This window comes from Musa acuminata, chromosome BXJ3-3 (assembly GCF_036884655.1).
Source record: "Musa acuminata AAA Group cultivar baxijiao chromosome BXJ3-3, Cavendish_Baxijiao_AAA, whole genome shotgun sequence".
NCBI classification, from domain to species: Eukaryota; Viridiplantae; Streptophyta; class Magnoliopsida; order Zingiberales; family Musaceae; genus Musa; species Musa acuminata.
Window position 1 is genome coordinate 1279502 of NC_088351.1, and position 20194 is coordinate 1299695.

Sequence of the window (20194 nt, forward strand, 5' to 3'; positions counted from 1 at the left end):
CTGCAAATATGTGGCGCGCACCGGCGGTTGGGTTTGCGCGGGGTTGGGATCGGTTCGGCGCGGGCTCGCGAACCGAACAAGACAACGCTTTCACTTACTAATTCGAGCGTAAACCATTCGAAATCCAACGCAGCGGCGATGGGGTCTCACCAGCTTTCCTCGCCATTTCTTACCTTACCGCACCACACGACAGCCGAGGGAGATCTCCCCACCCACACGCCCCTTTCTCCGCCTATTTATGCATCCCTCCATCCTCCCTCTTTCTTCGCATAGGAGGCTGATAGGATAGATTAATGGATATGTTTTTGATGTAGGAAAGGCCACGTTCGTTCGTCTTCGCTCCTTCCATTTGCTTGCTGAGGCGGGCGGAATCGGAGGAAGGTAGAGGAAGCGCTTGAAGCTGAAAGAGATTCCCTTTATTATTATTATTATTATTATTATTATTAATTTTTGTTTGTATGTTTGTCGATCGAAAGGAAAAAGAGAGAGGAAGAGGAAGATAAGAGTTTGTTGTTGTTGTTGTTGTTGTTGTTGTTTCTCTGATGCCGCCTCGCAGATCTTAGAATCGCCCCGATTGCTCTTCTCGTCTTCGCTCCCGGCGCACGCTTCAGATCGGTGAGACCCTCCGTAGGTGCCGTCTTACTTGTGATTTCTGATTTGGTTTCGCTTTGGCCCCATCCGCGAATCCCGTTGATTTTGCCCGATTTTATCTTCCTGGTCTCGATTGTGGTGTCGGATTCCTTTTTCGGTTTGTCCGATTCGGTTGAGCATCGAATCGCGTGCTCCTGTGATGGCTTTCTTATTCCCATCGGATCTACGCCATTTCTGATCGCCCGAGCTATCAAACATTTTGGAGGACTCAAAAAGGAATGTTCGAGTTGTTCTCTGAAGTCGATCATAACTATTTGCATCGATTCTTCAAAATTGATTTCTTTTCTTTTCCATCATTCATTCCGTTTGATTGGTAAAGCGTGATTTTTTTTTTTGTCTGGGGGGTTGTATCTGTCTTGAATTGGTGGAATTCGGCTTCATCTGATTATGATTGTGGCAACGGGAAGTCAAGGATGCTTAATTTGCAGAAAACAGAATGCGGTCGGATCTTGGAAAGCTGTTCGTCGGTGGGATTTCCTGGGACACCAACGAGGAGCGCCTGCGGGAGTACTTCAGGAACTACGGAGAGGTGGTGGAGGCCGTGATCATGAAGGACCGGACCACTGGCCGCGCTCGTGGTTTCGGATTCGTTGTGTTCTCAGACCCGACCGTCGCCGAGCAGGTTGTCATGGAAAAGCATGTGATCGATGGTCGGATGGTAAATGTCCAGCCTTTTTTCTTCTGCTCTTTGAACATGCTTTAAAATATTTACGCTCAGCATTGCAAATTATAACTCGTGATTTTGATTCTGGACAATGTTGATGGCATTTAGTTTTAGACAATTCTCGATGATCAGCAATTCGTTCGTGAAACTGTTATATTGAATCGATCAATTGCTCAGGTTGAGGCGAAGAAAGCTGTTCCCAAGGACGACCAACAGATCCTCTGTAGAAACAACAGCAACGTGCATGCTTCTCCTGGTAACGGCCGCACTAAGAAGATTTTTGTGGGAGGCCTGCCATCCACCATTACAGAGGGTGACTTCAAGAAGTACTTTGATCAGTTTGGGACAGTCACTGATGTTGTGGTGATGTATGATCACAACACCCGTAGGCCCAGGGGATTTGGTTTCATCACCTACGACTCAGAGGATGCTGTGGATAAGGTGCTATTTAAAAGCTTCCATGAGCTGAATGGCAAGATGGTAGAGGTCAAGAGAGCTGTTCCCAGAGAACTCTCCCCAGGGCCTAACATGCGCTCCCCTATTGGTGGATATAACTCCGGTCTGAATAGAGTGAACAGCTTTCTGAATGGATATACTCAGGGATACAATCCAAGCTTGATTGGTGGCTACGGAATGAGGACGGATAGTCGATTAGGACTTTCTAGTAGTGCAAGGAATGGTTTCTCTTCATTTGGTCCTGGCTTTGGAATGAAGATGAATTTTGAACCTAGTATGATACCAAACCTTGGAGGGAATTCAAGTTTTAGCAACAATATTGGATATGGGGGTGGTTTAAGCCCATATTACACTGGGAACTCCACTAGATACACTAGTCCTAATGGTTATGGTGGGAGTAGTACAAATACTAGCTCTGATTTCAGCTCAATGGTTCGGAATGCTTGGGGTGGTAGAGGTCTTAGCTATACTATGAATAATGCAAGTTACAATGACTATATGGCCTTTGGGAATGGTAGCCTTGGCGGCTTTGCCAATAGGACTTCGAACTGGGGAAGTGCTCCTCCTATCTCAGCTCGGGCTGGGGAAAGCACTTCCAGTTATGTTAGTGGGAATCTCAGTTATGGAGATGATGATAGTGATTTCGATCTTGGTGCTGGCAATTTTGGGAGAGAAGGTGGTACTATATCTGCTAAAACTTCCTTTGCTGCATCAACCGGTGAATTTGAAGGAAATTATGTGGAGCTGTACAGTGGCAGTTCAGTTTATGATGATCCTACTTGGCGATCATCATCTTCAGAACTTGAGGGTACCGGTCCATTTGAATATGGGCTTGGTAATATGCCTTCAGATATCATAGGCAAGGGCTCTGCTGGTTATGCGGGCAATTATAATGTCACCAATAGACAACCAAATAGAGGTAAGCAGTTTCTTTAACTTTATCCAAATATAGATTATATATGTCTTCTTGTTAGCCTTGAAGAAGAAAATTACAGGCATGAGCATGCATGTAAGTATGAAACCTGAATAAACTACTTTTAGATGCCAATATGAATGAACATTTTCATGCATCAATCGGATTCATAAATCCACTAATGAATAAACACTTTTACGCATCATTGCATCCATAAGTCATCTAAGTTTTGTGGTCAACCCTCAAAGTTTCACCTTTTATGCTTTAATCATCCTATAAAATTCCATGTACTGTGTGCATAGTCATTCTCTTCATTGCAATGTTTGAGAAAGATGATGCTTCTTACTTTTTGAGGATGAATATATTTTAAATGTATGCTTATATAATGCACATACCAAACATTACATGCTAAACTTTTATTGTTTCCGTCATCTTACATACAGAATCAGCATTTTACATCGGTAGTTTTATTCTCACCAACAATCATTACTGAATTCAAATACTGGGCATGGCCCTTACTGGGCTGTCAACAAATCCTTCCTTTTATTATGTCAAAGTTATATATGCTCATGACAGACAATTCTGCTAACATTCAAGACCATCTGCTTGGTAGAATAAGAATTTGAAACATCATTGGCAGCAACCATATCCCCACAGATTTTTTACACAACTAAAGCTCCAAAGTGTTAGAAGGTAATTTGTACTACTAAATGAAAGTAGAATGAAATGCAAGAGAGCAATAGGATTTGTCAAAACATGAACATGTATGGGAAAAACTGAAAAATGTCACTCACTACTACAATTAGAAACCTGACTATTCTGTCTACAACATGCGCTTTACCTTGATTGTTTCATCTGCCTCTTGTGTTCAGCAGGGGTGCTTGACCTTGTATGGATTGGGGTGTATGGGCTTGAGTTTCCTAGTTAAGTTGAAGTGCTTGCACTGTCTGATACTTCCGATTCTTCTGAAGATCTGTTTGATTATCGCCGACCATATTTTTTTTAACCCCACTGACCACATTTAGAATAAGCACCAGAAATCATTTATAAGCATTCACAAGATGTCTTCTATTGGACCTAGTGCATTTCACATGATCATGATGTTGTTCTATTCCTTGCACAGATGGAGTGCCATAGAGACTTTTAAGTCCATGTTTGAAATTCCTTCATGCCCTTTGAGATCCTGAAATTATGCTTAAATACTCAAAGTTGTGGTTGTCTAAGGACTTTATCCACTTGAATCTCTTGTTTTGTTTTAGTTACCTCTTAGCTCAGAACAACTTGGTTGCACTTTCCAAAGAAAGGGTCCCGATCATATTTAAAAGCAAACTATGGACTGAAATGCTGCCATAAACTCAATCCTGTATAGAATCTTTTGCATTCTCTCCTCAGTACTAGAAAGGCTAGGGGCAAGATTGACTAGTCCTTCACATTTTTTTCCTTTGCTATATGGATTTTTTGTTTTAAGCTGATATTGTTGTTCATTATAAGGGAAGCATCTTTCCTTAGAAAACACTTTCTTGAACACATTGCAGATAAGTGGTTCAGAATCTTCCTCATGCCTCGTCTTTTCTTATCTCTAACAATCATACACATTACTTTGAAGTTTGAAGCACACAGGAGATACAGTACCTTCTCCTTATCCAAGCTTTCTGCAACCAAGAAAGGTTTAAGCTGCTCCATCAAAGGAGTGTGGAAGAATACCATTTTTAACTTAACTTTTCCACTTTGTATCAAGGAAATTCTATCACAATTTGCTATTTTTGGCTTTCATTATTGCAAATGTTATGCCAGCCCAACCATCGCTTGTGTTATCATCCTTTGATGAACAACACCTCCTTGATTAGGTGCACCCATACTAAACCCGATAACAATTCGGTTTCAATAAAAATTAGGATTACCTGGTTTCTTTAAGCTTTTCAAGAAAATGGTGAAGGATGGCAAACAGCAATTATGGTGGTTCCCTGGCTGCAAGATTATAGGAATTTTAACCTACATAATAGTCATCATTAATCATTATAAAAGGATTCTCTAAATTTTGTATAGAGAAGGGTCAGTAAGATCTCTAACAAACATGAATGAACCTCACACATCTCAAATGAATGGCTGAACCTCAGAATTTGGCTCTGTAAATGCTAATATCAGTAAAGTTCTGAAAAATGATGAAACAGTTGAAAAATTATTAATACTTTGCATTAGATATTTGCACCGAACTCTGTAATTATACTTGAATTTTATCAATTTCATAGTGGTTCAACTTCACTAACTCGGTCTGCTTCAGTCTTGGAGTGTGAAACATATTATCTGAATCATGAACAACAAATATTCTAGGTGCCTTACTTCTTAGAAAAAAGAAGAGATGGAGATCTAACAAGAATTACTGTAGTCCACTATGAGAAATTGAAAGCAATTTTTGGACTTTGTAAAAGAGACAAAATTCTGCTGGTTTGCAATGGTTTGGATGGTCTTATCTCATTTTTTTATTGCATTGATCTTGAAAATGACAATTAAAGAGCTTGTGTAACCCTGGACAGAGACCATTAAAGGCTGGGAATGAGAGGTTCACAATATTGGCAACTTTTTCCCAAAAAACAAAAAGGAAAACAAAGAAGAAACTGATGAAGTTTTTGTAATTCTGTACGTAGTTGTATTAGTCTTAACAGTTTGCTTGATATCAAGTTGAAGACCCTTGTACATTAACACACCCAAAAATCCACTTGACCTCACTGTAGATGGATGGACATTTATTTCTTCTCCCACTGATACATGTATCTTTCTCTTTGCTGTATATTTTTAGATCTGAATTTACTCTGACCATATTTAGTTAACCTCTTAATTCATTGTATACAAGAATGACTATAGTGTCCTGGAAGCTTTCTACCCTGGATATGTACCTTACAGATTCCAACATGTCTGGCCAACTCATATGGTAGTTAAGAACCATTATGCAAGTTAATATATATGCTAGCTCGTTTGTTATAACATTTTCAACTTTTTTCTCTGAGATTCATTTTATACTCTGCACTTTGAAACATTAGAGTTGGGTTGTCAACGCGGAAATATAATTTATGGGACCAAGGTCTGGTCTGGCAATCTGCAGGGTGCTTTCAATTATAGAACATGAAACATAGTTTGCACACAAATTTAAATTTTATTTCAATTTGTTTCATTGTTTTGCTGTTTGCGTTATCTAAGGTCTGCTACACAGAGTATAACAAAATAGATACCTAAATTTGCTTAATGAATAAGTTTAGGTGAACAGTTTGAACCCTTCTACCATCAGATGAAGAAACAAAGGCATGAGCTGCATAATCTTCGAGCTAAACACAAACAGTATATGGACTCTATGACAAGGCTTTTGAATTTAATTAAGCACATCTTGCTAGTTTCATGTGGTTTCATAGGATGATGATAATTTTCTTACTATGATACTGTTAAGTGTAAACTAAGTGTACATGCTACCAAAACTTTAGGTTTCAACAGCACAAGATGATTTAGTTGTTTTTGCACCATTAGCCTGCACTTCATTTGGCGTGGATTCTACAGCCTGCGAGTGCTTGTGTATATATGGAAAGATGAGCATCTCGAACTTTAGACTAGTATTGGCTGTAATAATTGAACTACTTCCCTAGTGCATGCAACAGAGGCCTGAAGGTAAGCAACCTAAATGCATCATTAAGTAAATTTATTCTTTTAGTAAGCGGTTCGTTAGCACGGAATAGAATTTCCGTAATGAAGTACAGTTTCTTAGTTTCTCAAACCAAGGTATATATCCTTTGCATTCTAGGCATTCTTCCTGTAGCTGAGAACATAGCTTCGCTTAAATCTCAATGAATCCATATGACAATAATCAAGAACCTATGCATTAAAACTCTCAACCTACCCCAATTAGATTCAATTGCTCACCAAATTAGCATCATGACAAACCTCATCAAAATGGCTAGTAATCCATATCTTTCTACCTTTTTGTTTATCAAGTCACTTAACCTATATTCTCATTGTGTACTCCAGATGAATTGTAGGTTTATCCACACTAGTATCTTCATGCTTGACCTTGCTTCAGAATTTATTTATATTTGTTGGACTTCATGTTTATATTGATGACTGGATACAACTTCAGAGCATGGACTAACAATTCATATTGATAGGGATCTTGTTGTTAAGTGTGCTTCTGATGTAGTTCTAACTTCTTCTGAGAAATAATGTTTGGATAAATTTCCTCCTATGAAGGTTCAGCATTGATGCCATAATAATATCTGGGTGGTTTGTGCATAAGATAGTCTGTTCATAAACACTAGGAGGGATAATTTGTTTTGTTTCTGCTTCCTGGAAGTTTATCATCATATTTTGGGTTAATTAAATTTGACTTGTTTTGCAAAAAACAACAAATAATAAAGAGTCAACCATCATATGTTTCACCATATGACAGCTGTATTTCTTTTTCCGTACTGAGGGTATGGATACAGTATCTACTATCTAGATGGAAGAAATCTTCAGTGGTTCATATAGGTGTGCAAGCAGATATTTTCAAATTTATTTTTGTTCTGCTTCTTATCTTGTCTCTATGATACTTATTCACATTATATTGCCTCTCAAAAAATTCTAATATGTTAAAGATATATTGGCAGAGAGCTAAAGGTATAGCCTGCATGTTTTTCCAGATATGCACTTATGGGATCAAAGTCTTCCTTCCAAGTTTTGCATGATAGAAATCTATTTGATTTCCTTTGTAAAGGATAATTGTTTCCTGATATTTAACTTTTTGTTGCAGGAATTGCTACCTAAGGTGATATTTGCTACATACTTATCGAGTTCTAAGATTACGATAGGTGAACCATCTTGTGAGTGAGGTGGACGGCTTTGAGTTTTTCATATCTCGTACATTGTATTGGTTAGTTAATTTTATACAGCTAACCTGGGAGGAATCAGACAAAAAAAGAAGATCCAGATCCAGAATATTCAAAATAATGGTTCTTGTGTCAAGCTTTGGAGTTTGAGTTTAGTTCCGTGTGCCATGTAGATTTCGTTTCTTTGGGTTTGATTGAGATGTAATTTTGTCGGGGGGATACATTCTGAACTGTTCAGATTTACGCAACCCATGTGCCAAATAGGCCTAGTTATATCTCTACAAAAACAAAAGATAGCATGTTGTTGTACTAAGAGTTGGTTCTTGTCAGGTACTTTGATCTTCCTTGTTTGTTTCTATTTAATTTTGTTTTATTTGTTCTTTCAGATGTACCAGAGATTAGGTTGTGTTGTTATTGTGGATTGTCCCAAAATAACTATATCATGTATTACTTTCAATATCTGAAGTGAGGTGATTCATTAGTCATTTGCATATGTAATGCCATGCACTTTCTATTGCTTTTCTTATGTTTTTGGGGAATAGTATTAGCCTTTACTTTCTCTTTGCTCCTAAAAGTGAGGCATATATGTTATAAATGTTCATTTTGGTTTTCACAGTGGATTTGGATATGTATGTGGCTGCTGTATAAAGGTCAGCTCATGTGGTGGTGGTGTGTACTCCATCATGCTGAGGATTTAAAATCTTATTTGGTTACATAAAAAAATATATTTTTTTTATTTTGATGGCACTGTAACAATAATATGGTAGTAATATACTGGATTTACTTATCAGAGATTAAGAATGTAAATTTTTATTTAATGAAATACTAATTTGGTATTGATCCATCAAACTTATCCAACTCAAAATTTCATTCATTCAGCAAAAAGTCAAGAGTTTCAAATATCATTTGAAATTTTAAATATTTTATTATTATTATATATTTTGAGATTTATATTTAGATAATTTATCAAAAAAATTCTAATAATGGGTTTTTATAAGATGACACCCCCATATTTGATTTTTATTAGGAGCATCGTTTTTTTATCTTTTAATCAAAATATCCTCGATGAAATCATAAAAAGATAAGTGAGATTTATATTTAGATAATTTATCGAAAAAAAATTTAATAATAGATTTTTATAAGATGACACCTCCATATTTGATTTTTATTAGGAGCATCATTTTTATCTTTTAATCAAAATATCCTCGATGAAATCATAAAAAGATAAGTGATTATCTTTTTATAGAAGAAATCAATATATCGTAACGAATGTACAGTTCTATAGAAGAAATGTAATAATACTTTTGTTAGGGGGCATACTGTAACTTCGTCAGAGAAGAAAAATAGAAGAAGGGGATTAATGTGAAGTTTTCAAATAACCCCCTAAACATAGTACATATAAAGTTTGTTTCTTTTAATGTGATTTGAGTTTCTACGTAATAATGCTTTTGTTAGGGGGCATATTGTAACTTCGCCAGAGTAGGAAGATAAAAGGGAAGGAACCAATGTGGACGGGTACTTCGCACCGGCTATTGTCCGAGGACCTGTGTAACCCTAGCCATGGCGAGGCCGAGATCGGGAGCTTTCCTCCTCTACCTCCTCGCGGCGCTCCTCGTCGCCGCCCTTCCGGCAGTGATGGCAAGCTCCGATGCGCCATTCATGGTCGCGCACAAGAAGGTGAGCCTCACGCGGCTCAAATCTGGCGTCGAGCGGGTCTCCGTCTCGATCGACCTCTACAACGAAGGACTCTCGTGAGTTAGCCCCAAAGATCTACGCATTTTTACGGTCTAGAGTTCTGTTTCTCTTATCGATCGTCCGATCTAACTGATGGATCGTACGTACGGCGTCTCCAATCGGGGATACGCTGATTGATATCAAATGCCGATCTATCCATTCGATGACATCGCAGATTGAAAAGACATAGTTTACCTCGTATCGATCGTCTGTTCTAATGGAATCATATGCATGACATCTCAGATCTAGGAAACGTTACTTTTTTCGTTGATTTCTTACTTTATTAGCTTTCTTTATACCATCTGCTTGGTATACAAGTACTTTGTTTGCTACTAATATCTCTTTTCTTTGTGTATCGGATATAGTTTTGAATCTTGTTTTATAAAATAGGTTCTGTTATTTCCATCATGACAAATTCATGCCAATTGAGGGATTGATTAGTCATTAAACCATTCTCCAGAGTTAATCAATTATTCTTGAGCTCAATAGCTTATTTTGAGATCACTTGCAACAACAAAGAACTACTTAGAATGAATAAGTCAGTTAAGTGCTGCCTGCCTTTTGCTTTGTTGGTTATTGTTTCACTTGTCTTTATTTATATTTCATGTTTTTGCTTGCATATAAAGCGTGGAAATAAATCAATCAGTTTATTCTCTAATTTATTTAAATTCCCTTGCTTGTTCCAATTTGTCCAAGTTGTTTCGAAACTTTTTGTATCTTCTTTAAAATCTGTTATGAGGTTAGCTATTGCGCCATCCGGAATTCCTTGATTAATCTTGTAATTCTCATATTCTAAGTGCTATGCAGACATTTGTTTTCCTTTGTTAGAGGTGATTACCTATCAAAATTTGAAGTTTGTTTTTGGTAATTAGGCCTTTATGTTCCATTCTCTCCTTATTCGCATCTCTTTTTTATCCTTTCTTATGTTCCTTGCAATTCTGTGAGATCTTTGTATGGAGCCAATGCAATGACAAATTGCTCATTCATTTAGATTGGAGCCATTTTCAATCAACATTTTATATTTCTTTTATGATTAGTGTCTGTTATCAATAAATCTTAGTAACTTCTTCTTAAGTGTATTATTGTCAGGTAAGAGTTGTGGTTTTTAGCCTTGGGTCCACCCAGAATTTCCTTCATCAGTGTGCTTTGTTGATTTGCATACATCATGCTGTACGTTAATCGGTAATATTTCAGGACTGCATATGACGTGAGCATGAACGATGATAGTTGGTCACAAGATATGTTTGATCTTGTCTCTGGCAGCACATCAAAGACATGGGAAAGGCTTGATGCGTAAGCATATCTAATCCTACAATCTCATTCATGGTAAAGCCATTGGTCTTTGTGATAAATATGATTTCTGTTACTTACAGTGGTTCCTCAGCCTCTCACTCTTTTGTCTTGGAGTCTAAAGCGAAGGGCATGTTCCATGGTTCTCCTGCTGTCATCAAATTTCGTATTCCCACAAAGGCTGCCCTACAGGTATGGTTCTTATCTCGTTTGTAAAGGAGCATTAGTAAGATTTTAAGGCGATGCATTTTGAGTCCGTATTGTATTTCATTTTGGCTTGCATTTGAAACCGTTGAGCATGAAATCTTTTAAAGAAAATATTGGGCATGAAGGACAACAACTTGCGTTCTACTTCTTGAGAGTTATCCTTCTGTGGCAATAATAATAAGAATGTTCTTGAACATTCTGAAATTTGTTAAAGTGCTTAAATGATTTCTTATCACCTATTTTAAAAGCCTCGGAGATTTTGCTGGAGAAATTGTAGATAAGAATCCATACCTATATTATAACCTTTTGCTAATATGGTTAATGATCGATGTTTGCTACCTCTTTTATTCACTGGAAGGATGTTGTAATTGATGTTCACCCTTGTAGGAAGCTTATTCTACCCCCATTCAGCCAATAGATGTTCTCGCCGACAAGCCTCCTGAAAAGAAATTTGAATGGGTGAGTCATCCACATGGCATTATGCATCCATTACTAATTAGTTGTTCCCTGTCTTGCAATTTCTGATGCTCGATTGCGACTTTCATGTGTTGGCATTCTCTGCAAACCGGCACAATATATGATTCAACTTGATTCAGGCAAAGGTAAGTCTACTTCTTTCAGTGTATTCATCATACTTCCGAAACATTCCCAGTCTAAAGCTCATCGATTTAAAATGATTCGGTGTATGCAGAGGCTGTTAGCTAAATATGGATCGCTGGTGTCTGTTCTGACATTGGTCGGATTGTTCGTCTACGTGATTGCAACTCCATCAAAGTCAAGCAAGAAGAAGCGCTAATTTGATTTCCAATTGATTGCCTGATTTCTTTGAGAATGTTTTCAGTGTCTACAGGCTGAGTTTTCTTTATGATACCTCAGTGTTTTCTAATTGATAGGACTAGCAGGGAACTTTTTAATGGTCAACCTTTATCCTCACCTGGTTATAACATTTGCTTGCTAGTGTTCCTAAAATGACTAGGTCTAGAATTTGGATGAAACATGTACCAAAATTTACTACAAGCTGCCCTTTTGTCTTTAGATTGAATGAGTTTTTCCCATGATAATAGTGGACATTTTGTCTTTCCCCTTTTAGTGTGTGAATTTTCATATTTCATATGTTATCCCATTTGAAAGAGTATACAACTTCATTTTCTGAAACCATCTGCTTGGAACTTAACAATTTGCTAAAATTAGTCATGCAATATATTATCACATTTGAGGGATTATATAATATTATGTTTACGAGTGCCATACAAAAGAGTGGTCTGAGGCTCTTAACAATATTTTTCATAATATAATAATAATAATAATAATAATAATAATAATAATAATAATAATAATAATAATAATAATAATAATAATAATAATAATACTTGTTGCTCTTCTGAGTGCTTAGATAAAATATCAAAAAATATATCAGTTAATTTATCTGATAAAGATTTTGACACTTTATTGTAAGATACCAAATTTGAATCTCATCTTCACCTTTTATCCTTTATAATAATATACAGTATGTACTCACAAAAGTACTCACATGGCAAAGCCTGTGTAACACAAATTGCATGCATCAAAGGTCATAAGAATAAGATTCTACCCTCGTCTCATATAACAAATGAAAATTGTTTAATGACAACAGTCATCTACGCTCATTCTAAATTTACACCGGTCGCGATGAGAACATCAGTAGTATAACATAATCAATATAGAACTCGAGAAACATGGGTGAGCTCTCCAAGTTGAAGTGTTCAGGCCATGACTGACTGATTATTTGAGATCTGACATCCAGCCTGAAAGCAGAAATCCAGTATCCAATTCAGTAGCATTTCTCACAGATAATATCCACGGTTGCCGATTAAAAGTCCAAATCTAACACATCTTCATGGCATGCGCAGAATCAATCTTGTTTCTTTCGAGTATGATCCTGTCATATGTCAATTTTGTCACTAATCCTTCAGGCAGGATTTGCTCTGTCCTCATTCTCTAGGTTGAGAGGAAAGACTGTGTCGAAGACAACTCTGGCGAAAACATGTCGGATTTCGGCAAGCCCACCTTGGGCAAGAGTGAAATAGTTTATTTTACACCCCCTTTTGGTGACCAAGTCTCTCTCCCTCTGTCCATATCTAACACACTCAAACAACCTGCAAACTTTCAGATACAATTGTAGCGGTATAAATACCTGCAAGACAAGCAAGAGTTCCATTAAATCAAGAAACATGTTACATGATCGATGCTAGTCACAAATTTCACAAGCAACCATCAGAAAATTTGAATGGAGAAAAGCATTGATTTACTTCTTCGAGGACCATGTTATACTCACTAAATCAGAATATGGGGCCTGAGGATATCGTGCCATTGCTTGCGAAACTAAATGCTCATCTGTCATTGAACTTAATGCTGAACCAACCGACGAAGCAAGGTCGATAACGTCACTAAACAAGTCCCCTTCAGCATCCCACTTTTGAGGTTCCAACAATTCCGAATAGCTACCGTCATGTGAATGAGTAATCTTCTTCGCAATATCTACAGCCTCTGACAAATTCCCTCCATTATGAAGAGCAAGGGTGAAAATTGCTACCACTAAGGGATCTCGAGGTTGACGAACTAGTGCTTGATGAAACGCTAAAATCCCTACCCTGATAAGTAGATAATCTACTAAGAACGTTGCAGTAGAATAACATCATGCTAATAAAAAAAATGAAACACTGATTAGAGTTCAGAAAATATATATATAACTGAAAATGAAAATAAATGGAAGCCTTAAGTAAATGGAGCAATATATAAAACTAAAAAGAAGTTCAGAAAAAAGTAACCAAGATCATATCACAGATTCAATATCAATGTCGTCGTCATGTTTCCAGTAACCATGGATTATCATCTGTGAGGTGATACCACAGCACATATATTTACTTATTTTATTTATCTATCTACTATGGTATACCAGTATAAAAGCCCGATGGCCCCCGCCTCATCTGAACTGAGCAATAAATTCACAACTGAAACTGTACCAACCAAAATAACAAGTGAAGACTGGAATTAAGTCCAGAACTAACTCAAACTGATTGGTGAGAGTGACTGAAACTTGAACTAACTCAAAGCAAGGGAAATACAATGAGACCATAAAGTAACTAGAAATTGGAGCACAATTGACTTGCTAACAGATGAACAGCGATATAGCTTGAAAATGACCATTAAATGACAAAGATGAGTTCATCCTGCCCCACTGCCAATAAAGATCATAATACACTTAGGAGGGTGATACCTGCTGTGGTACTAAAGCAACAAAAGTCTATTGTTCCATAGTTTGTTTGAGATAGATGCTGATTCAAATTAGTTGTTGTTTAATAATTGAGACAGGCTGCAACTGACACCCACAAACTCTGTACCAGTGGCATGTTAGTTCTAAGGATTTCATAAATTAAACAAAGACTTGAATTTCAAAAGAACAATGTGAACTACAAATCTAAATATGATCCTGTACTACAAGGTAGTATTGGTAAACAGTTCCCTGAATATTTAAGTGGCAAAGATACACTTGTGTTTGACATGAATAGTATTGGCATGCTATTGTTAGTGCATTTTTTTGAATGCAACTGAAAAACCAAAATGAATTTTCAACTCACCAGAGGCTGTTATGGCATGGCCTGTTAGGCGCAAGAAGCTTATCCAGGTTGGCAAACATAGCCTGCATACAGACAGTCGAGCAAAAGAACTGCAACTTCAGTCTACAATTAAAATGGACTAAAAAGTTGTAAATGTTAGAATATTTGTTCATTTTCAATTTGTAGTTCACATGATTGAGAAAACAGTCTACTGGACCTCCCCTTCTTTGTATTTCTTTCTTCATGCAAGTTTGATGCAATATAAAACTAAATAGATAAATGGAGTATAGAGAGATGACATGGTAAGAAAGATGAGGGTTAAAAACTGGATGAATTTCACAGAAGTTGGTGGAAGATAAACATGACCATCAAACTGTAGAGAAAATCAAAAGTTTCAAAATGAAAACAATTCCAATCGTCATATTAGACTACTAACTAGACTCCTATGTTTACAAACAAAAAAGAATTCTCTATAAGAGAAAAGATCAAAAGTAAAGATCGATAGATCAAAAGCAAAGATTCCAATCATCTCATCTCTCAAATCTTCATTATTCTGCCATATCAAGACTGATTCCATGTAATGCTGTTATATTTGTCCTGTCCAAGTCAGATACTGAAAATGAAAAGTTATCAGAAAAACAAAGAGTCTAGATTTAATCATACAAGTAACAAGTTTGATCGCTTATCTCGCCTTCGAAAACCTTGTGAAACAAAATATGCTGCCTGTCAAGTGCAATCAAAGCATTCAATTTCAGCAAAGAACAAAATCAGAAGATACATGATGAATAAAATAGGCCGACCAATTGAAATATGATGGACCTGGATAGGTAATAGTAGTTCAAGAAGGCCGAATTTCCAAAGCAATCTCAAAGAATTTTCAGCTGATCCATATGCTAGCATATAGTTCATTTCCATGAGGATTCTTCCCTAAAATATGGAAAAAATTGTGCCAATGACAAAAAAAACAAGGTTTTCATCAACTAATTGACATTTAAAACCTAGAGTAAGAAAAAGGCTAAAAATTATATATATATATATATATATATATATATATATATATATATATATATATAATTATATATATATGTGTGTGTGATACCTTGTCAAGTCTAAGTACTGAGCTAGCAAGATCCTTCACAGAATAGGCTGTTTCTTTTGAAAAACGGAAACCTAAACGAGCTGCAATTCTGATTGCACGCAGAATACGGGCTGCAAAGGATCACAAGAAGTGCCATACAATGCTTTGAAAGAAAGATTACATGTTTCTAGACGTAAATAAGGTTAAAAAATGGAGTGGGAAATAAGTTAACTCACCACAGTCTTCCGAGAAGGACATATTTGCAGGAATTACAGTCCGAACCTAATTGAAAAGGAGAAAAAACATGAGCTCAAAAGTCATGGTAAAAGGGTCGTTGCAGAATAATGTCTGACAATTATGAAATACATGCACACTTTGGAATTTTTAATGTCCTCCATGCCTCCTAAGTAATCATAAACTAGCTTCGAATATGGGTTGAACATTAACCTGAAAAGAAAAAGGTAGAAGGGAGAGTAAGAACTGCTTCCAAGGAAAGAAGCATACATGTCAGTATGTCACAAATATGTTTGCAATCACTTGAAGAGAAATGAATCAAATATACTCGGAAAACAACTTTTTTAAAGAAGCAAAATTAAAGCAAATCACGTTCAAACTTTTGAAGAGACTAAATGATAACCCGTTAATGGTGAAGTCCCGACCAAGACAATTTCTCCAACGAACATAATCATGCTCATCACAACCAGATCTTGAAAAATTAGTCAAATCATGGTTTTGCTTTCTTCCATGGGTGTTAAAACTTGAAACCTGCTCCATCAGATTAAGAAGAGTGAATTAACATGAGGAATCTACCTGACTACAGAAAGTTATTTTTTGATTTTCATAAAAAAGTTGATCCTCACTGGAGGGTAAGTCTAGCAATCCAAAATCGGCGTGTCAGAGTGTGCAGGAGCTATTTTGTTTATTTTGTCTCTACAATAATTGTAATATTTCAGGAGGTTTTTTAAAATATTAAATTGCCACATGATAACATCTTATGTAACTATATTCCACTTATCAAGATCGTTCAAGGAGAAGAATAAGAAGCTAAAATAAAACGGAAGAAATTTGGGTAAATATATCCGACTGAAGATGCACTACAAGAATGAAAAGTAATCCCAACCATAGATTTTGCTAATAAGTATATGGCACATCAAGATGCTCACTCTACATCAGATATGGTATAAGAGAAAATTATCTAAAATAAACAAAAAAACAAACAAGAGCAACTTGTCTTACATCATACTAATATCATAGTTCTTGGCCTACATAAAACTGGTGCTAAAGAAACTTGCCCTAAATCACAGGCCCCCTTTCAAATCAACCAATAGAAAAAGAAGGAAAAAGAGATCACCCCAAAATCAAGTGAAAAACCCCAGCAACTTTTTCCATCAGTCCCTCACATGCAAACATGTATAAATATACAATGTACATATTATGTGAATCTATATAAAGAGAGATATATTTATCTGTAATTTTATGTTTAAGCATATTTGAATTGACAGGAAACTAACAAAATATGCAAGAACCTTTATCTTGCTGAGTAATCTAAGGACCAGGAAGCCCATATTATGCAGAAAATAGAAAAATCTTAAATAAGAACTAACCTCCACTATGCAGTCATTAACATGCACATGGCATATTGGAAACCTTTTTCCAACTATATCACAGTGCGAAAAATTCTTTTTCACCTGCAAATATTATGTAAGGCTATAATTAACATATGATATAGATGACATATATCATTAAAAACAATAAAGAAACCAACCAACAGAAAAGCAAGAGAACCATGGAAGAGAATAGGAGTACAAACATGCCATCCCAGTTCCACCCAAATGTTACTGAAGTAGGCATTAAAGTGTCTATACCAAGCACAGGATGCAGCATGAAAAGAGGAACCAGCTACTTCAGTGATAATACATTTATTCCCTCCATTCCAGAACATTTTACTAGGATTTATAAGCCCTACATAATTTTAATAAATTAGAAAAACGTAATTACTCTGTTAGAATACTGGTGTCTCAAATATTTCCAAGGTTCATGTTTTCCTCTTGATTAACCACAGTGTTTTCCCATTCTGTTCTCTCCTTTCCTAAAACATGCACCTTTTTATCAAACAAGTGCAAAGGTTTGTGTTAATTATACATATCCTCCCTTTGCCAAAGAAGATGTTTAATCTTGTTCTTGCTAGAGAAGGGCCTTGTCATGTCAGCTTTCAAGGATCATGGATTAGTATAAGACATAACAACCACAAGTAGAGCCTCTGTCAAGATTTCATTATAAAAGGTGAGTAAATATGGATTTCATAGGGACTATTTGAAAACCTAGATATTCCCATTTTGCTATATCATGATTATGTTCCACAACAACAAGATTCTGTTATGTCCCTGCTATATAAGGTTTGCTACATGGATCTGTTCTCACCATTGAACTACAAGACCTATCGATTAGGTCTCATGCTGTTAATTAAGAAAAATAAATTTCAAATCCCCAATGAAATACATTGCAAACCAAGTCATAAGCTGAAAAAGCCTTTGTGCAAAATACATTGTGTGCTTGGAGGTTATAAAACAGCAGAAACCAACCAACCATTTGAGTCGCAATATACATGATGAAGTTATCTGCAGGGTCATAACTGAATGTGCAGTAATACTAGTCATACAAAAGAAAGTATTACTATTGCCTGTTGGTCCTCTTCTGTCTGTCTGAATTTTTGGATCGCTTGAAACAAAAAGTTCATTTAAGATTATGGTAGGCCCTAAACCTTACATACCATGCCATAGGCCCATTACCAAATCTACATTGTAGATCTTGGAACAGTTATGTGTATCATTGTTGAAATATTGAGTTGTGGGATCTAAAGGTCTTCTAAAGATTTGAAATGATACCAAACTTAATGATACCGTCAAGTTTTATAAAGAAGAAAAAGCAGGGATAAACCTCTCGGAGATCCGCTGAAGTTATAATGTCAAAATCTTTTGGTGTTTTCTTCATAACAAGATCTCGCACACAACCTCCAACCAGATATACATCATAGCCTGTGGAATCATAAACCTCATGAACTTATTATCTTAGTCCACAGCAAATATAACCATTTGATGCAACAATGAGCAAGGTTTTGTTATCAAAGCAACAGAAAAAAAGATGATTAGCTCTTACATTTCAGCTTGCAACACTAGAAATCTGCTATGTTTGCATTTCAACTTAGTCAAATTCGATTTATTAAAACTTCTCGAAAAAGGAAAAAAAACAACCTTTTTTTCGAAGCTCGTTCAGTACCGTTCTGGTTGGCTTTGGTATCATGGAAGACCTAATTCCCAGCTCCTTGGAGCTCAGCATTTTCCACTCAGACCCTTGAAATCCCTCACTACCTTGAAAGAACAAAATTACATTGATCTCTCCGCAATGACTTCGAATTGAGAGATAAAACAAGAAAACCTTATTTCACTGTTTGACGACAACAAAAAAAAAGGCGTCATGAGAAAAATAAAAATCATCAAAGAGATTTTACTTCTTCCATTGGGTTTAGGAGAAGACGACGAAGGCGGGGCGGAGGCCGGACCGGCCTGGTCGCCGCCGCTGCCGACAAGGCGATTGGGGTTCGCCAGGGTTTCGACGACGGCGACGGGAGAGGGAGCGGGAGCGGCGGCGGCGGTGCTCCGGCGGCGGCCGCATAGGACGAGCGGACGGCGGAAGGGAAACGGAGACTTCAAGACGCCTCCGATGCCGGCGACCGCCATCTCCAAGTGCAGTATACGTACCACCATAAACACGGAGGATAAAGGAAAAACAAGACCTCCGAATCTGAGATGGAAACCCTCAGGAGCTCGATGCGAGGGCGGCGATATCTCCAGGGAAGAGGAGATGAAAGCCGAGGGCACCAGCCAGAACCGCTCGGTATCCTCCTATCCCGCCTCGAACTAATTTAGAACCGTCTGATTCATCACGCTCTCCCATAATAGCCTTGCTTTGAGATTATAAAAAAGTGCTGATGAAATCAACATGGGCCGGCATCGACTCGGCTTTTGGCCCATTCGATCCTCATTAACTACTTAATTGGTAAAGATTTTGATACATAAGATCTGAAATATTTAGAATTAAATATGATATTTGTTGTGAAAATAATATTTGAGTGCTTCTTAATTTAATTGATAAATATTTTTAATAAATTATTTTTATAAATAAAAATAAAAATATTTTAAGGTATCGAAATGTAAATTGATACTCGGATCTCAAATTATTAATAGATATCATTATGATCATCGATTGACAGAATACTATTCGATCTCAATTCCTCGAGTCAATAATATCCGAGATATAAAGGGTAATAATGAGGTGGTGATCTTTCATACAGACAGATATGAATGATCTATTTTATTAAGTAAAGAGAAAAAATATTAAGTTTAAAAAATAAAATAAAAAAGCTAAAATATCCACCGTCCAATGCCGATGGAATCAATAGTTATGTAATTGGTGGCTAAAGTTAAGTTAGCAGTAGGGAGATGCCTATGAAACGGAGCAAAGCTCGGACGTCCGGCAATAATGGATAGCATGGTCGATGCATGTGCTGGATAGCATATCCAAGGACGAGTCACAGTCTCGATATTGTCCTAATCACTGCAAAGTTTGACGCGTACCGAATTGCCTTCTTCCGTCCAATTTCAAGGATCCATGCATTCCCATTGATGGATTTCTTTTGAATCGTTACTCCATCTTTATATCTCCTATATGGAAATTAAGTTGTTCAATTTGATCACTTAT

General features: G+C 36.7%; 3 protein-coding genes across 8 annotated transcripts; 2 read left to right on the forward strand and 1 right to left on the reverse strand.

The window, feature by feature from the left end:
* Positions 1–122: 122 nt before the first annotated feature.
* Positions 123–8016, forward strand: LOC135585073 (heterogeneous nuclear ribonucleoprotein 1-like). 4 transcript variants are annotated; one of them, XM_065143797.1, is made up of 5 exons: positions 123–381; positions 477–631; positions 1080–1309; positions 1493–2690; positions 7456–8016. In XM_065143797.1, the coding sequence occupies exons 3-5, from the start codon at positions 1088–1090 to the stop codon at positions 7467–7469; spliced, it is 1434 nt and encodes a 477-aa protein (XP_064999869.1). In that variant the 5' UTR covers positions 123–381; positions 477–631; positions 1080–1087; the 3' UTR covers positions 7470–8016. The 4 variants fall into 4 exon arrangements, with proteins under 4 accessions (XP_064999869.1, XP_009390838.2, XP_064999870.1 ...); XM_009392563.3 differs by having other exon boundaries at positions 477–627; XM_065143798.1 differs by having other exon boundaries at positions 477–615; positions 1087–1309.
* Positions 8017–9054: 1038 nt separating this feature from the next.
* On the forward strand, positions 9055–11797 carry LOC135633531 (uncharacterized). Its single transcript, XM_065143080.1, has 6 exons — positions 9055–9282; positions 10460–10558; positions 10639–10747; positions 11150–11221; positions 11359–11364; positions 11454–11797. Exons 1-6 carry the CDS (start codon positions 9092–9094, stop codon positions 11556–11558), a joined length of 582 nt encoding a protein of 193 aa, XP_064999152.1. The 5' UTR covers positions 9055–9091; the 3' UTR covers positions 11559–11797.
* Positions 11798–12336: 539 nt separating this feature from the next.
* LOC103977130 (uncharacterized) lies at positions 12337–19363 on the reverse strand. 3 transcript variants are annotated; one of them, XM_065143077.1, is made up of 13 exons: positions 18945–19363; positions 18688–18800; positions 18374–18471; positions 17041–17124; positions 16074–16201; positions 15811–15883; positions 15673–15718; positions 15458–15567; positions 15178–15285; positions 15022–15081; positions 14380–14441; positions 13077–13392; positions 12337–12935 (listed from the first exon to the last, which is right to left on the reverse strand). In XM_065143077.1, exons 2-13 carry the CDS (start codon positions 18770–18772, stop codon positions 12711–12713), a joined length of 1395 nt encoding a protein of 464 aa, XP_064999149.1. In that variant the 5' UTR covers positions 18773–18800; positions 18945–19363; the 3' UTR covers positions 12337–12710. The 3 variants fall into 3 exon arrangements, with proteins under 3 accessions (XP_064999149.1, XP_009390835.2, XP_064999151.1); XM_009392560.3 differs by having other exon boundaries at positions 18688–18804; XM_065143079.1 differs by lacking the exon at positions 12337–12935 and having other exon boundaries at positions 13165–13441; positions 18688–18804.
* Between the last annotated feature and the right edge of the window lie 831 nt (positions 19364–20194).

What these genes read in the sequence shown, in the direction of transcription:
- LOC135585073 (XM_065143797.1), top strand. Translation starts at nt 1,088, where the DNA reads ATGCGGTCGGATCTTGGAAAGCTGTTCGTCGGTGGGATTTCCTGGGAC. An exon ending in ATGTGATCGATGGTCGGATG is followed by an intron (nt 1,310 to 1,492) that starts GTAAATGTCCAG and finishes TCAATTGCTCAG; the next exon opens with GTTGAGGCGAAGAAAGCTGT.
- LOC135633531 (XM_065143080.1), top strand. Translation starts at nt 9,092, where the DNA reads ATGGCGAGGCCGAGATCGGGAGCTTTCCTCCTCTACCTCCTCGCGGCG. An exon ending in CTCTACAACGAAGGACTCTC is followed by an intron (nt 9,283 to 10,459) that starts GTGAGTTAGCCC and finishes GTAATATTTCAG; the next exon opens with GACTGCATATGACGTGAGCA. An exon ending in CCACAAAGGCTGCCCTACAG is followed by an intron (nt 10,748 to 11,149) that starts GTATGGTTCTTA and finishes TCACCCTTGTAG; the next exon opens with GAAGCTTATTCTACCCCCAT.
- LOC103977130 (XM_009392560.3), bottom strand. Translation starts at nt 19,200, where the DNA reads ATGGTGGTACGTATACTGCACTTGGAGATGGCGGTCGCCGGCATCGGA. An exon ending in TCCTAAACCCAATGGAAGAA is followed by an intron (nt 18,805 to 18,944) that starts GTAAAATCTCTT and finishes TGTTCTTTCAAG; the next exon opens with GTAGTGAGGGATTTCAAGGG. An exon ending in CGGGACTTCACCATTAACGG is followed by an intron (nt 15,884 to 16,073) that starts GTTATCATTTAG and finishes TTTTCTTTTCAG; the next exon opens with GTTAATGTTCAACCCATATT.